The 15,032-nt window shown below is 50.5% G+C and overlaps 1 protein-coding gene across 1 annotated transcript in view; it reads right to left on the bottom strand.

Moving 5' to 3' along the window:
* EFHD1 (EF-hand domain family member D1) overlaps positions 1 to 15,032 on the bottom strand; it is a 41,683-nt gene that overhangs the window by 10,659 nt on the left and 15,992 nt on the right. The window contains exons 2-3 of the mRNA XM_032355187.1: positions 7,140 to 7,287; positions 207 to 341 (exon numbers count right to left, since the gene is read on the bottom strand). Coding sequence (XP_032211078.1) covers positions 207 to 341; positions 7,140 to 7,287 — 283 coding nt within the window. The remainder of the gene's footprint in view (positions 1 to 206; positions 342 to 7,139; positions 7,288 to 15,032) is intronic.

The following is a 15,032-nucleotide window of genomic DNA, read 5'->3' as shown; positions in this document are numbered from 1 at the left end:
ACCAGGATGGAACGCACGTGCCATCTAATTGTTTTTCCATCTTGCTTTTCGTTTTCAGACTGCACGCAGATACACTCGTTCCTCTTCAATCACACATGATACACACACTTAAGCTACTGCTGTTCTGCTTGTCCTGGGCACTGGGAGCTCGTGTTGGGCAGGGTGAAGGGATGGAAGACCATCCTGCACAAGAAGGAAACACCCACCTTGGCTTCAAAGAAGTGCTTGGCACCTTTGACGCCCTCCTGGGCCACATCGATCTCGGAGAGCTTGGCCAGCGCCATCAGCCCGCTGTCCTCCTCCAGCTCCCCCGCTGCAGCCTTGTGGAATACGAGCAGGAACTGCAGGAAAGGGTTGATCAGAGTCCAGGTCAACCTCACGAAGACTTACAGTGATCCCCTCCAGCCCAGGGGAAAGGCATGACTGCCAAGCCTATGAGAAAGGGTGTCAATACGTGCGAGGGACCAATCAGATTGTTTGCTTTTGCTAGTGTTCTCTATTTTTTTCTTTTTCTTTTTTTTTTTTAAGATTTTATTTATTTACTTGACAGACAGACATCACAAGTAGGCAGAGAGGCAGGCAGAAAGAGAGGAGGAAGCAGGCCTCCCGAGGAGCAGAGTGCCCGATGTGGGGCTCAATCCCAGGACCCTGAGGTCATGACCTGAGCCGAAGGCAGAGGCTTTAGCCCTCTGAGCCACCCAGGTGCCCCTATGTTTTTTTTTCTTTTCAAGATTTTATTTTGTAAGTAATGTCTATGTCCAGTGTGGAGTTCGAACTCACTACCCTGAGATCAAGAGTCATATGCTCCACTGACCAAGCCAGCCAGGCGCCCCTCCCAAGTGTTTTCTAAGAGATCTTTACAGAAACTGGTATGTTTCAAATACTTGAGCTATCACTTACCTTTTCATTGTGTTTATGATCATTTTTTACTTCTAAAAATTTTATATAATTTATCAGTCTTTTTTTCTCTCTCACAAGCATACTGGTGTTATGCTAAGAAAAACCTTTCTTGCCACCAAGGTTACAGAAACAATCACCTATGTTTTTGTCTCTTGCTTTTATGACTCCTTTTTTGTTAAACGTGTAAATATTTAATCTTTGAAATTTATTCTGATCTATCCCGGGAGGTTGATCATTAACCCTATTTTCTTCCAAATGGTTAGTTGGTGATCTCCACACCATTTATGGAATAATCTATCCTCTTCCTCCAGATTCCAAATTGTGACCTGAATGCATTCATCTTTAAAGCCAATTTGTTCTAAAAAGCCTACCCAGGATATATCCCCCTACCCCTGCCACAGGATACGTTTTTAAATAAATAAGCCAGGCTGAAAAGGCAAGTCTCCCATCTTCCAGCCCTTCCCCAAGATGATTTTAGACTTTTCCTTCTCTGAAGAATTTTGGCGAATTTATTTGTCAAATAACCATTGTCCAAACTTCTATAATTGTTTTTTTCCAAGTCAGCACTGAAAGAAGCCTTTCCAGGTTTTCGGTGCTATGTAAAACACATGGGTCTTCAGGGGAGTTTTGAGGTTTCAGGAGGTTTTTTTTCCTCCATGCCCATCCCCTCTAAAAAATGGTTCCCCCAAGAGAAAAGGACATTACCTAAAGTAGACTGAGGGGGCAAACAACTTCAATGGGCTTTCCAAATTCCATCTTGGGTGTGTTTTCCTGCCAAGACTCTCAGTCCCTAGAGGGAAGTGTGTTTCGTTAAATGGAAGTCTCAGCCTCTACCACCACTAACCCCAAAATGTCACGCGGATAAGCCTGTCTTTGTAATTCTTGCGAAGCAAGGGATGAAGCAGGATTCTCCAATATGTAGCTTTGCGAAGGCTGCGGTGGGCCACTTGGCTCCACAGAAATGCCATGTTTGTCCACCTGCAACTTCAAACTTCCTCACTAGAGGCCGGTAAAGACTCAGTTTGCTGCAGACTAGCAGAGCCAGAATGTGGGCTCTAAGTGTTGGAAAACAAACCCTTTGGAGGGGAGACTCCTAAGAACAGGATGGAGGGCAAAGGGGCTACAGGGGGACGGTTGTAGTCAGGCTCTCATGAAGAGAAGGCAGTAGCCAAAATGTCAGCAATGGAAATGTGAGCCATCTGCAGAGGGAAGGGGTGAAAACCTGTCCCTCGGGACCCTGCCCGCCCTTAAAATATTTACAGCTTACAGAAACATCTCCCCCATGCCTCCCTTGCTACACAAGGTAAATACAAAACAGGCAGCCCCTCCACACTGGGAAGGCAGCTCTAGAAAGATGGAAAAGGGGGGTTACTCAGTCATTAAGTATATCTGCCTTTGGCTCAGGTCATGATCCCAGGGTTCTGGGATTGAGCCCTCCATCAGGGTCCCTGCTCTGTAGGAAGCCTGCTTCTCCCCCTGCTTGTGTTCCCGCTCTTGCTGTCTCTCCCTCTGTCAAATAAATAAAAAAGATGGAGAATGGCCCCAGCTTAGCAAAAATCCAAGTGACCTTGGTGGGGGGCGGGGCAGTGTCTCCCTATCCCTGAGATTCATTTTTCTCACATCTACAGTGTATGTGGTATTTACAGGCAGCTTAAAGTATTCCTCATGGATCTTTTTCTCCACGTGTGCTCACTTTCACTCTGCCAGCTCACGGAGCACCAAAGCAGCCCTGTCTTAATTTAGGGGTCCTTGGGGCGCCTGGGTGGCTCAGTGGATTAAGGCCTCTGCCTTTGGCTCAGGTCATGATCCCAGGGTCCTGGGATCGAGTCCCGCGTTGGGCTCCCTGCTCAGCAGGGAGCCTGCTTCCTCCTCTCTCTCTCTGCCTGCCTCTCTCTGTGATCTCTGTCTGTCAAATAAATAAATAAAATCTTAAAAAAAAAAAAAAAATTAGGGGTCCTGACACCAGCCAGTTAAAGAAAGTAAAAAAAAGAAAAATCCAGCTCAACCTGTATATGTTCAGCCTTCCAAAAAAGCATGCCAGGCATTCCTATTTGATTTTATTGTAATCACCAACTCCTGAATGACAATTTCTCTGACTGCCCAGCCTTGTTTGTCTTCCTATTTATAGTCTACAAAGACTGGTATGTTGTGGGGAATTGGAAAGTGTCCTAGTTGTGACTATGAGCAAAGCAGGGAGGGGGGAGAGAAGAAGCAGAAAACAAAGAAACAGAGAGAGAGAACTAACAAGGCTAAAATAGTAATTTCAGGCACAAGCTAACAAACACATCTGATAAATTTAAAGAATTTCTAAATTTAATTTCTTTTTTAAGTAAGCGCTATCCTTAACATGGGGATCAAATTCATGACCCCAAGATCAAGAGTCGCATGCAGGCACCCCTAAATTAAAAAAAAAAGAAAAATGTAATTTCATGGCCCTGACCGGTAATGCAAACATCTGCCCTGAATGGGCACTCTAAAATCACAAGTGACAGAAACAAACTTGTTGGCTTAAGCAAAGAGGAAGACTTTGTTATTTAAAAATGTTGACTTATTCTTGCAGGAATAGCCAGCTGCAGAACCAATTTGCAGTACTTCACCCCAATTTCAAATTCCCAGGACAGGGAATCTAGTGGACCTAGTTCCACCAGGGGTCCATCCATGGTCCAGTCAACAATGATGCTGATGAGCAACCTAACACCAGCCAGGGCCCCACCCAAAGGAAGGTAGGGTAGAAGGAGAATGGAACCCGCAATTCCCAGTACAGACAGGTATCCAGTAAACCCATCACCCAACCTTTGTACAAAACTACTGCACATCTGGCCTTGGAGCAATTTTTCTTTCTTTCTTTTTTTAAGATTTTATTTATTTATTTGACAGAGAGAGATCACAAGTAGGCAGAAAGGCAGGTAGAGAGAGAGGGGGAAGCAGACTCCCTGCTGAGCAGAGAGCCCCATGTGGGGCTCGATCCCAGAACCCTGAGACCGTGACCTGAGCCGAAGGCAGAGGCTTAACCTACTAAGCCACCCAGGCACCCCGGAGCAATTTTTCTTTAAGAGAGATATAATGGAGGGGCATCTGTGTAGCTCAGTCAGTTAAGCATCTGTCTTCAGCTTGGGTTATGATCCCAGGGTCCTGGCATCAAGCCTTGAATCAGGCTCCCTGCTTAGCGGGGATGTGGATGTGACTTGCTTTGGTCAAGTTAATCCAAAGAGAAATAAAGAGAACAGAAGCATTCATTAAGGACCTACTAAATGCCAGGCTGTGAGGAAAGAACTATAGAAGTAAGCAATTTTGTCTATCTGGCCCCCTGGCCCCACATGATGATGATGGTGAGACCGTTGGCTATGATGCCCTGTAGGGCATAACAGGGACCCAGCCAATCACACTCCCCTGATTGCAATGACTGGTCCAGGAGGTGGGGACAAGTCCCCAGTAGCAGCATTCAGAGGCCAGCTGAGGTCAGTTCAGGCCCCCACGGCTGCTAACCTGGGACAATGGAACCTGGAGCTGCTGGCGGCCATCTTGGCAGGCATCAGGGAGAACATGCGATGTGGAAAGAAAAGGTGACGTTGACACAGAAGAAAGCACGGTTGAGCTCTGACCAGAGGAACATGCTGCACTACTGTGCCCAACGCACCTCTACTTCTTCATCTCCCGTCTGTGGGAGCTGAGAGTTTTTGTTTTTTCTTTTCCTATGTAAATGAGCTGGCATTCTCTGTCACTAGTCATCAGGATTTCCAACTGATTCCAGCATGGAGAGAGAACTCCGTTCTCGCAACAGTCCTGAGGGAAAGCTATTAACACAGCTATATTTTTTTAGAGTTTATTCGGACAGGCAGTGGGAGCAGGGGGAGGGGCAGAGGGAGAGAGAGAATCTCAAGCAGACTGCCCACTGAGTGCAGAGCCAGACATGGGGCTCCATCCCATGACCATGAGATCACGACCTGGGCTGAAATCAAGAGTTGGAAACTTAATCGACGGAACCCTTCGGATGCCCTTTAACACCTGCTTTTTTTTTTTTTTTTAAGATTTTATTTATTTGTCAGAGAAAGAGAGAGAGAGCAAGCGAGAGAGAGCATGAGAGCACACAAGCAAGGGGAGCGGCAGGCAGATGGAGAAGCAGACTCCCTGCTGAGCAGGGAGCCTGACACAGGGCTCAATCCCAGGACCCTGGGATCAAGATCTGAGCTTAAGGCAGATGCTTAACCGACGGAGCCACCCAGGCATCCCAACACCCCTATGTTAAAGACAGAAAAATGGAGGCCCAGAAGTAAAATAACTTGCTCAAGGTATGCAGCTCTGGGTGGAGACCGATCTCTGACTAGAAGCCTCTTGTCATTACATAACCAAAGTACCAGTACGCCAGCGGCTCCCAATACTGGTGGGAATCAGCAGAATGGGCCGCCTGGTTGGCTCCACTGGTAAGAGTGTACAATTCTTGGTCTTAAGAGTTGTAAGTTCAGGCCCAACATTGGGTGTAGTAATTACTTAAGAACAAAATTTGAAAAAAAAAAAAAAAAAAGAAAAGAAAAGAAATAAAAAACCAGGATCTTGGGCTGTGAGTATTTACGGCAAACATATCCCCACCTCCAAATCCTGCCCCTCCGGGCACAACTGCTACAGGTGGGACCACAACGGGACTCATACTTCGGAGATTTCCAAACCTCTGATGTCCACCTGTGGGCATTTCTGTGGGAAATGGCCAAACATGCAGCCAAGGAAAGCAAACCAAGCATCTTGGGTTTGGCAGGGAGCGTGTCTTTGCTTGGCCGGTGACGTGCACAGCCCTCTCAATACCCTCTCTATTTCTGTTCCCCCTGGTCACAATTTGCCACAGACGCTCCTTCCCTGGTGTTGCCTCCAAAGCTTCACCCACGCGAAAGCTTTTCCCTTCTCTACCGCGGGGACAGCTGGGCTGAAGGAGCCAGTGCCCAGCACGAATGAGAGGTGGGGGAGCCAGAGGGACAGCTGTGGAGGTGAGAACGGCAGCTGACGAGGGGAGGCCGTGGGCACCAAGCCTGTTGCCCAGGTCCAGCCTTGAGCTGGAACGTGATTTCACGCTAAGTCCTGACCGTGTTGGCCCTCTAACTCCTTAGCTCTGGAACGAGAAGCCTGGCCTAGAATATCCTGAGGGTGATGCCCAACACAGGTTTTCTGGGATCTTCTATTTCTGCATCTGCCAGCTCAGGAAAGGAAGAGAAGGGACGGATCTGGAGCCGACCTGTGGGCAGAGAGAGGCCAGGCTGGTTTCACCACAGCTGGGGAGGGGACTCACTGCTACTGGTTCAGCCCCAGGGACCTCAGGAAGAACGTCCGTGGGCCGTAGTGAGCCTAGAGAGAAGACCTGTACTTGGGCAAAGCTCTCACCATCAGGAACCAGGATGCTGGAACTCCAGTGTTTCTGGAGTAACCAAGGTCACACACCGGGAAGCAAGGACAGTGCTCTCTAGTCCCAGACCCGGAGGGCCCCGCTGAGATAGGACAGAATGGGACTGCTAATGCTCAGAGCTTCGAGCCCGGATGTTGTCCCCAAACCTGTTCTGACACCAGCACACACAGACACGACTGGAGGCTTCACAGTAAGACTCAAGCACATAAGACATGGAACCCTTCCTTGTGGGGCTGCATCCCTGCCTTGGAAGAAACCCAGTGTCCTTGAGACTCTCCCCGCAGCCTGAAACGGCCTTATCACCAAAGTTCTCGCACATTTAGAGATCAGATTTTGAATCTACTTGCACTCTTCCAGAGAGTTCTGTACGTGGAAATTTTGCCTGCAATTTCAGGGATTCTAAGGCCAAAAAGCCCATTCTTGGACTGTTAATGGGGACACAAGGAGCTCCAGGAGCACGGAGTAAGAGCCTTTGTTTAATTGCTTTTTGATCATCTTTAAGTAGCTTATTGTAAAAGCTTAAAGTTTTAATATCTAAGAAAACATGAAACTATAAATCTACCAAAACTTTGCACACATATCTACTATTTGGTAAACATCCTTCCAGATTTCTCAACACCCAAACATTCGCCCAAAGGAGGTTGTCCTACGCACAGTGACTATTTGCTCAGCGACCATTCTCCCCATGAACCACGCTTCGAGAGCTTCTTAAAGAGATCTTTAAAAGAACTCTAGGTTGACTGTCCAATCAGTACTCTGGAAAGGCTAAAGCTACTTGTGTTCTAGGGGCCCTTAACTGTGGGGCTTCTTTCGGGGGCCCTCCGCACAGGGGCTCAGGGCCAAAGGGTACCTCGCGGAAGCTGAGCTGGCCATCGAAGTCCTCGTCCACCTCCTTGATCATGTTTTTCAGGCCCAAGTGGGTTTGGGGGGCACCCAGCTTCTCCATCATCAGCTTCAGCTCCATCAGGTCAATGAAGCCATCCCGTCCAGCATCATACCTGCAGGGGCAAAGGAAGGATGCTAACAAGGGACCACCATGGCTAGGATCACGGGACACTTGACCATGGGACACAGGATGACAGGACACTTGGTCATAAAACACCTAATTCTTTTGGCCTCATTTACTGGAAAATAATGCAGTCACCTGCTGCTTGGCAGTGCCCAGCCGGGTCACAGGATCAGAAGGGACCCCCTTCTTGAAACGCCTTTGGGTACTGCACAACATGATTCAAAGGGGATCTTGAACATAACAACACCGTTGTTGTTATGCCCTTTATCCCCTCAATGAGGCTGTAAGTTTCTTGAGGATGAAAAACATGCCCAGTTACCTTTATATCCCCCAGTTTTGGTCAGCAAACACTGACCAAACCTCCCGAGGCTGGTCAACAAGTCGCAGAGCGAGCCTGGGCATCCCCGACATTCTCCCAGAGGACAATTCCAAAAGCTGCCCGTTGGGTCCCATTTTATTTATTTATTTGAGAGCAAGAAAGAGAGCAAGCACAGGAGGGAGCAGGGGGAGGAGCACAAGGAGTCAGAGAAGCGGACTCCATGCTGAGCAGGGACCCCTCGGGGCTCGATCCCGGGACCCCTAGATCATGACCTGAGTTGAAATGGAGTAAGACACCCACCCAACTGAGCCACACAGATGCCCTTCTCCGTTCATCCTTCTGGTCTCCTGCCTGTGGCAGCTGGTCCCCACCCTTGCTCGCGGCTATCCTGGCTCCAGCTCTCTGGTTTTATGCTTGACCCCATCATGCTCATCTAGCCTCCAGGTCCCAACGGTCACATCTATGCAAGTGACTTCCGAGAGAGGGGACCAGGCTCTGCCCCGTTGCCTGGATTTTACCACAAAGCCAGCATCTCTGTTGGGTGTTCCTCTAGCCCCCCTGCCCGTTAACAAACCCAGCCTCACCACAGTGGGGGGGATCCTGGCCCTGCCCTCTACCCCTTGGTGCCTGAGCTGAGGGGAACCTTCTTCACGCTTCTTTTCTCTGCTTTCTGCCAAACTGTCCACCCACTACTTCTCTACACAGCTGGGTTGTGACAAAGTTTTTCTCACAGAACCCCCTCCCCCTTCTCCCTTCAAGTCCTTCCCATTTTCTGCTCCTCAGGGATCCCTTGCTCTCCAGGTAAGAACACCTTGCATCAAAAAGCAAATCAGTTCAGGGGCGCCTGGGTGGCTCAGTGGGTTAAAGCCTCTGCCTTCAGCTCAGGTCATGATCCCAGGGTCCTGGGATTGAGCCCCGCATCGGGCTCTCTGCTCAGTGGAGAGCCTGCTTCTTCCTCTCTCTCTGCCTACTTGTGATCTGTCAAATAAATAAATAAAATCTTTAAAAAAAAAAAAAAAAGCAAATCAGTTCATAGTAGCCAAAAGGCGGAAACAACCCAGGTGTCCATTTTTGATGAACGGATAAACAAAATGCAGTATATCCATAATATGGTATATTTTTACAAGAGGATATTATTCATGATAAAAAGGAGGGAAAAACTGACACACACACTACCTTGGGGAGGAACCCTAGCAACATTAAGGCAGGCCTGAGATAAGCCAGACAGAAAAGGATAAATACTGTGTAACTGTGAGGGACGCAGAAAGTCAAAACGGAGACAAAAAGTAGAAAACAGTGGCTACTGGGATCTGGGGGAGTGACTGTTTCATGGGTTAGAATTTCAGTGTGGGATGAGAAAAAGGTCCAGAGAAAGATGCAGTGATGGTCACACAAGGGGGTGAATGTATACCAAACGGCCCACCTACACAGTCAAGGAGGCAAATTTTACATGTTATTTTCCCCACAGTAAAGAGAGAAACCAATCCAGCTCCTTCACTATCTATATCCCCCACCCTGCCCTCCCAACAACAAAAGCCCACCATTGTTGGCAGCCACACCACCACCCACCAAGGAATGCAGCCTGTGGGCAATCAGAAATCCAAGCCCGAGGGCTGGTGAAATTTTGAGGCCCACGTGGTCAGGCCGGAGATGAGGCCCAGAACTCCCCAGCGTGCTCTGTTCCAGCCTCAGCAGCTGACTCATGCCATTCCTCCCACCCTGAAGGGACATCCCACCACCCGGCGGTCCTCAGTGGCCTTTCTGTACCCCTAGCTCAGGGAGCTGCCCCCTTCCTTCTCTGAGAGGCAACAGCCCCATTGTCAGTCCTCTAGCACTCAGTAGATGCCGCCTCCCCCTGCTGGGTATTTCCTAATGTAGCAGCTGTGTTCCCAAGATCCCAAATCCTGAAGGAAGGGAGCCACAGTCCTCCCAACCCTGTGACAGTCTTCTCCACTCCAGGCTGGCCCCACACATTGCAGGATGTGGGCCCAGTCAGTGGGGGGCACCCAAGAAGGTTAATGGACTTAAGACCCCATGCAAGGATGGGAGTGAAAGGAACCAGCAGTATCTGGCCCTGGGAAATAGGCCACTGTCCTCCCATGATGCATTTCAACTTCCCAGAAACATGCCCGAAGAGCAGAAAGAGCTGGGCTGTGGGTGTGGACATGACAGAGAAGGATATGAACCAGCACAGGGAAGAGCTTTCTGCGAAAAAGAGCCAACTAGAGTAAGACCTGAGGTAAGAAGAGCTCTTACCAACAGGCTGGAGGGACAGCCTCTGCTACAAAGAGTTCTAGTCAAAATAAACAGGCTTCTTTAGTGTGGAACTTTCCAGAGCTTTTTCTTCATATGGTCATCTGAAACCTACCGCAGGGAAACAGAGAACACAGACTCATCTGATCACACAGTCCTCTGTGTTCGGGAACTTTCCACTAGAAGAAGGCACATCTTGGCAACCTGGTGTCCCAAGGAAAACGCTCTGGAAAATACCTCTTGAAAGAATTCAAGGTTAGGACAGTCAGTTAAACTACGACGATGGTACCAACTATGCTGGGATTTTGAATAAATGTCCTCTCCCCAGTGCGTGTCTCACCCAAGTTTGCAGAGAGGAGGAGCATCGGCGTGCAGAAGGGCATGCATCTAAGATGGGAATCGCTGGGGGCAAAAGCAAAAAGGGGTAAGGTCTCAACAGGAAGAGAAAGGGGAGCAGCGAAAAGCCTAGGTATGTAGGGGTGGGGAGGGTCCCAGAACCAGAGAGAAGCTGGAAAGGAGGAGGGAAGAACAGGTCAGGTAACACATAGGAATTGGTCCTCACCTAGCAGGGGAAGAACGGAGCAGGGTTCGCTGCTCACATAACCTTCAGCAAGTATGGCCTCCCCCAGCACAGTGGGGCTGTCACTGTGGGGTCATGCTCAGGCTGAGAAGTCAGCCTTCTCCTTCTCTTCTGGGGTTCTGACTCACACGAGTCAAGATTTGGAAAAGGGATGCCTGGGTGGCTCAGTCGGTTAAGTTTCTGCCTTCGGCTCAGGTCATGGTCCTAGGGTCTTGGGATCGAGACCCACATGGAGGAGTCTCCTATCTTGGCTCCTTACTCAGATTTGGGGAGTCTGCTTCTCCTCCCCCACAACTATCCCTCCCCCTGTGCTCTCTCTCACATACACTCTCTCTCAAATAAATAAATAAAATCTTTTAAAAAGATTAAAAAATAAAAAATAAGTTTTGGAAAAACTTTCTTTTAGGCCCACAAGCCCGAAACATTCTCCAGGCCTACGAAAAAGGACAAGTACTTCAGAGAGGGCCTCCACAAAGTCTGGAAAACAGGTTAAGGGAGTTTAAAGAAATCTTTCAATGGGCAGAAATCTTTCAGTGTGACAACTGTGGTTGAGTCAGGACCTGGAAGCAGAAGCCCAGGACCCCAGTGGGCAAGTCCCAGGGAGAGACGGAAGGGCTCCAGCTACCGCCAGGCAGGCCTATCTGGCTGATACAGCGGGCCATCTGCCTGGCACAGGAAGAAAGCTGGTGTGTGGATGTAGGAAGGACATCCCCAAAGCCGAGCAGGGCTGGGAAGAGTGGGGTTCACTCCCCGGGCCAGCAGGGATAAGTCCTGGTGGGATCATGAAGTGACACGAGTGGCGTCCTCACCCCTCCCTGTGGAGCTGGGATTTATAACCGAGAAGGGCATCCCTCCCTCTTCACAGAGACCCTCTTTACAAGGGGTGGTCCATGGTCATTTCCTTCAGGGCCTGGCTTTGCAAGACAGGCAGGAAAAGCCTCCCAGGGCCCCTTCGTCATCTTTTCTGTTGTTTCTGTTCCTCTCACAGCACCGTGGGGCTCAAAGTGCAGCTCAAGCTAACAGCTCCGACTGGTCAGCTCTGCGGTTCGCAGCGTTGTCTCCATGCCCATCCTTTCATCTTTACACCAGCCCTACGGAGAATTAACAGTAGCCGCCTGTGTTTCTGGTTTATCAAGCTCTTACTCCGCATTGGGCCGTGTGCAAATCACCTCGTTTAATCTGATAGCTCTGTGAAGTGGTCATTACTCACCCCCCTGGATAGATGGTGAAAAGCAGAAGTGTGCCATGAAGCCACTTCTTGAGGGTGAGAACGAACCTGGGACTTCCCAGCAGGCGCCTTGCTTTGCAGGAATGGTCACGGACTGAGTCTCCACTACCTGCCCCACAACTCGGCAGGGGTGGGGTGGGGTGGGGTGAGGCCCCTGGGCAGAGCGCACACTCAGTGTCCCCAACAAACAAACCACTCGTGGGACTGTCCGATTTACACTTTTTACAATTTATACCTGAAGACTCTGGCAGAAATGATAGGAGCCACGTTGCTGAGTCCTGAACGTGCGTGGATTTTGATCTCAAAGCATGGTGCAGGAGACCCCTCCCGCATGGACAGGCATTCATTTCGGACCAAAAGAATACCAAGGTTGCCGTCTTACGAACATCTGCAGAAACAGTCCCACCAGGCAAGCCCTTCACATAAGTTTCCTCTGATTTAACCTTCCAGCACTGCTCTGAGGGATGGGGGACTGTCCAGCTTGAGAAGACCCTGGGGCCCATCGAGATCAACCAGCCCAAGGTCACTAGGACCCCTCGCCTGATGCCTGAGCCCACAGCCCGTGCCCTGGGCCAAGCAACCCAGTCACGAGAATTACTTTGGGGCAGGGGAGCGGGGAGATAAGATTTGATATTCAGGCAGTCCTAACAGAATGGCAAGGTTGACCCTCAAAGCAGAGAGAAGATTCCTGGGAAAGTATGGTATTAAAAAGACAAAGGGCTTTCTGAAGCCTCCAGGACTTCATTATCACATCTCAGGGTGGGGGTGGCTGCAGGAAGCTGGAGGTGAGGCCGGCGAGCAAAACAGCCATCTGAAGCCAGCTCAGTGCCCTTGTGCCACAAGCAGTCCAGCATGGAAGCCCCATTAGACAAGGCCATGTGCAAACTGCCTAACTTACCCCTTTTCATGCGGGTGGGAAAGGTAAATGCATTTGGATTGGTCTCCTGCGTTCTGGAAACCTCCTTTGCCTCCTCCCCTGCCCTCAAGAAAATCACCTTCCTTTTGATGTGGAACCCAGCCCCATGGAAAGGGTAGGGCACCCAGAACAGCCTGCCCAGGCCAGACCCACGACCAAGACACCTCCCGCAGGTCTCCAACCCCCGCCACCCGGACAGAAAGCCTTTGACACAATGGGGTGCGGGACCCGGGGCTTCAGGGGAAACTGCAGGCCCATCTGGCCCTTGCTATCTCCCTACAAGCCTGGCCTAAACTGCATTCCCTTCCCTCTATTTCAAACCATCAAAATATTCCCTTTCCCGGGGCGCCTGGGTGGCTCAGTTGGTTAAAGCCTCTGCCTTCGGCTCAGGTCATGATCCTAGAGTCCTGGGATCGAGCCCCGCATCAGGCTCTCTGCTCAGCTGGGAGCCTGCTTCCTCCTCTCTCTTTGTCTGCCTCTCTGCCTACTTGTGATCTCTCTCTGTCAAATAAATAAATAAAATTAAAAAAAATATATATTCCCTTTCCCTCCCCACAGTTTTGGTCTTTCAAGTGCCCGCAGGCTGCTGGAGTCCCCTTAAGCCCTTGGCTCCTCCCCTACCAACATCTTAGCTCCTAATACTAGTTTTTTGCAATCATTTAAATTTTAACCCAGATTTTTCTTATTGAAGACAAGCCAGGATAGTAAAGAAAAACCATCCAAAAACTCCAGCCCCTGCACCCTTGTTTGCCTCCTGGGGTTTCCTTCTAGCCGTCCTCTGAATTGGTGGACTTCTCCCATGTTTTTTGCCTTAACAGATCCTCAGTCCCTGTCATCTTGATACTCTCCAGCATCTGCTAGGGAGGGACTCTAGTCCCATCAGGCCTGGGGATAGCCCTGCAGACATGGCGGGCATCGACACCCAAGCCTGCCACCTGCTTGGGGAGATATTTGGCAGGGAGATAACACACCTACACTCCCCCCACCCCGGGCACCCCATGGGCAGCCAGGGAGAGGGAGCTATTTTTAAAAGGACTACCTGTCTGCAGCCATGAAGAGGGAGACGGCTTGCAGGGCCCCAGCTCTGAAGAGCGGCCCTCTCTCGAGTGGGCCTCATACAGCTGTCAACGTCTTCAGCATTCTGGGTGAAACCCAAAGGTACAGCCTGCCGAGGCCCCTTATGCAGAATCTCCCGGAAGCCCGTGCTCAGGGCCAGCCCAGCCCAGGCTGTGTGAGGCCCAGTCTCTTGCCAGGGCTTACTCCGAACGGCTCTGTACTGACTGGGGCTCTGTACTGACTGGGCCGTCCCTGGATGGGGGAGTGGGTGGAGGGGAATGGGCTGAGACCCTTTACCCAGCATGCCCACCTCTGTGGTTACCCAGGGCCTGGGAAGGTGCCTGGACTGGCCCCAGCGTAGGTCCATTAGTAAAGGGGACAAGGGGACAGGGGCCGGTGTCCCGTGTCCACCGGGCACTTGGCCCCTCCGGGTTCCATGAATCACTTGCTCTCTCAGCTTCCACTGGGCAGAGCCCCTGGGTTTTCTTGGTTTTCCCCTCACCAGAATAATCCTGCCAATAAGGAAAAAAGAAGCCAGCCGCCTTTGTCTGCCAGAGGCTCAGCCATTAGAAACTCCCCAGGGATCCCCCGCCGGGAGCAATGAGTGGGGGGGGGGGTTCGCAGGAGGATGGCAGTGCCCCAGAAAATGTCTCAGTGCTGAGAGGCTTGCCTCTGTTCCAGTACACTGGAACTTCCCTGCTTTTCTTTTACACAGAAAGGCCTTGAATGGAAATCAAGCCAAGGCCTTTTCCAGCAGGCAGGCACCAGCGACTCTGGGTGTGGTCCCTAGACCAGGGCCTCAAGGTCACCCAGGATTGTTAGAAATGTAGAATCCCGGCCTGCCCCAGCCAGGCTGAATTAAACACATACATTTTCACAATACCCTGTGGTGCCCAGGCACTTTCAAGTCAGAGAAAGACACAGTGTCAGACTATCCCCAAAGCCAGGGGCCTTTCCGGGGCGCTCTGGTTCTCCGGGTTGGGTGTCTCGAACTGTGCCTTTCCAGAGGAGTCTCAGGATGCCCCAAGGTCACAGGACTGTCATTGCTCTTCCAAATCTCCCTCATTGCTCTGTTCTCTGAGGTTCTGGTTTCCTATCCTTGGAGGATCCTCTCTGGCTGCCAAGTCACGGGCTCTCCCTTCCTTCCTTCTTTCCTACCCTCCTTCCGCCTTCCGTCCTTCCCTCCGATTTGCTACAGGCTGGGAGCAGGCCCAGAAACCACATCTCCAAGTGTTACAAGTATATGCAAAGTAAGAATAAGCAGGCCCCCAGGAAGGCTGGGGACGCAGGTACAACAACGCCACGGGGACTCTGAGGGTTAAGTCTGCATAAAAGCTTGAGCCCAGAGTCTTTGATTTCCAATCAGTTCCTGGCTCCCCATT

The sequence above is a fragment of the Mustela erminea genome, chromosome 8 (genome assembly GCF_009829155.1).
Source record: "Mustela erminea isolate mMusErm1 chromosome 8, mMusErm1.Pri, whole genome shotgun sequence".
In the NCBI taxonomy this organism is placed as follows: domain Eukaryota; kingdom Metazoa; phylum Chordata; class Mammalia; order Carnivora; family Mustelidae; genus Mustela; species Mustela erminea.
Note: the sequence above shows the minus strand (reverse complement) of the source record. Positions and strands in the feature narration are given on the sequence as shown.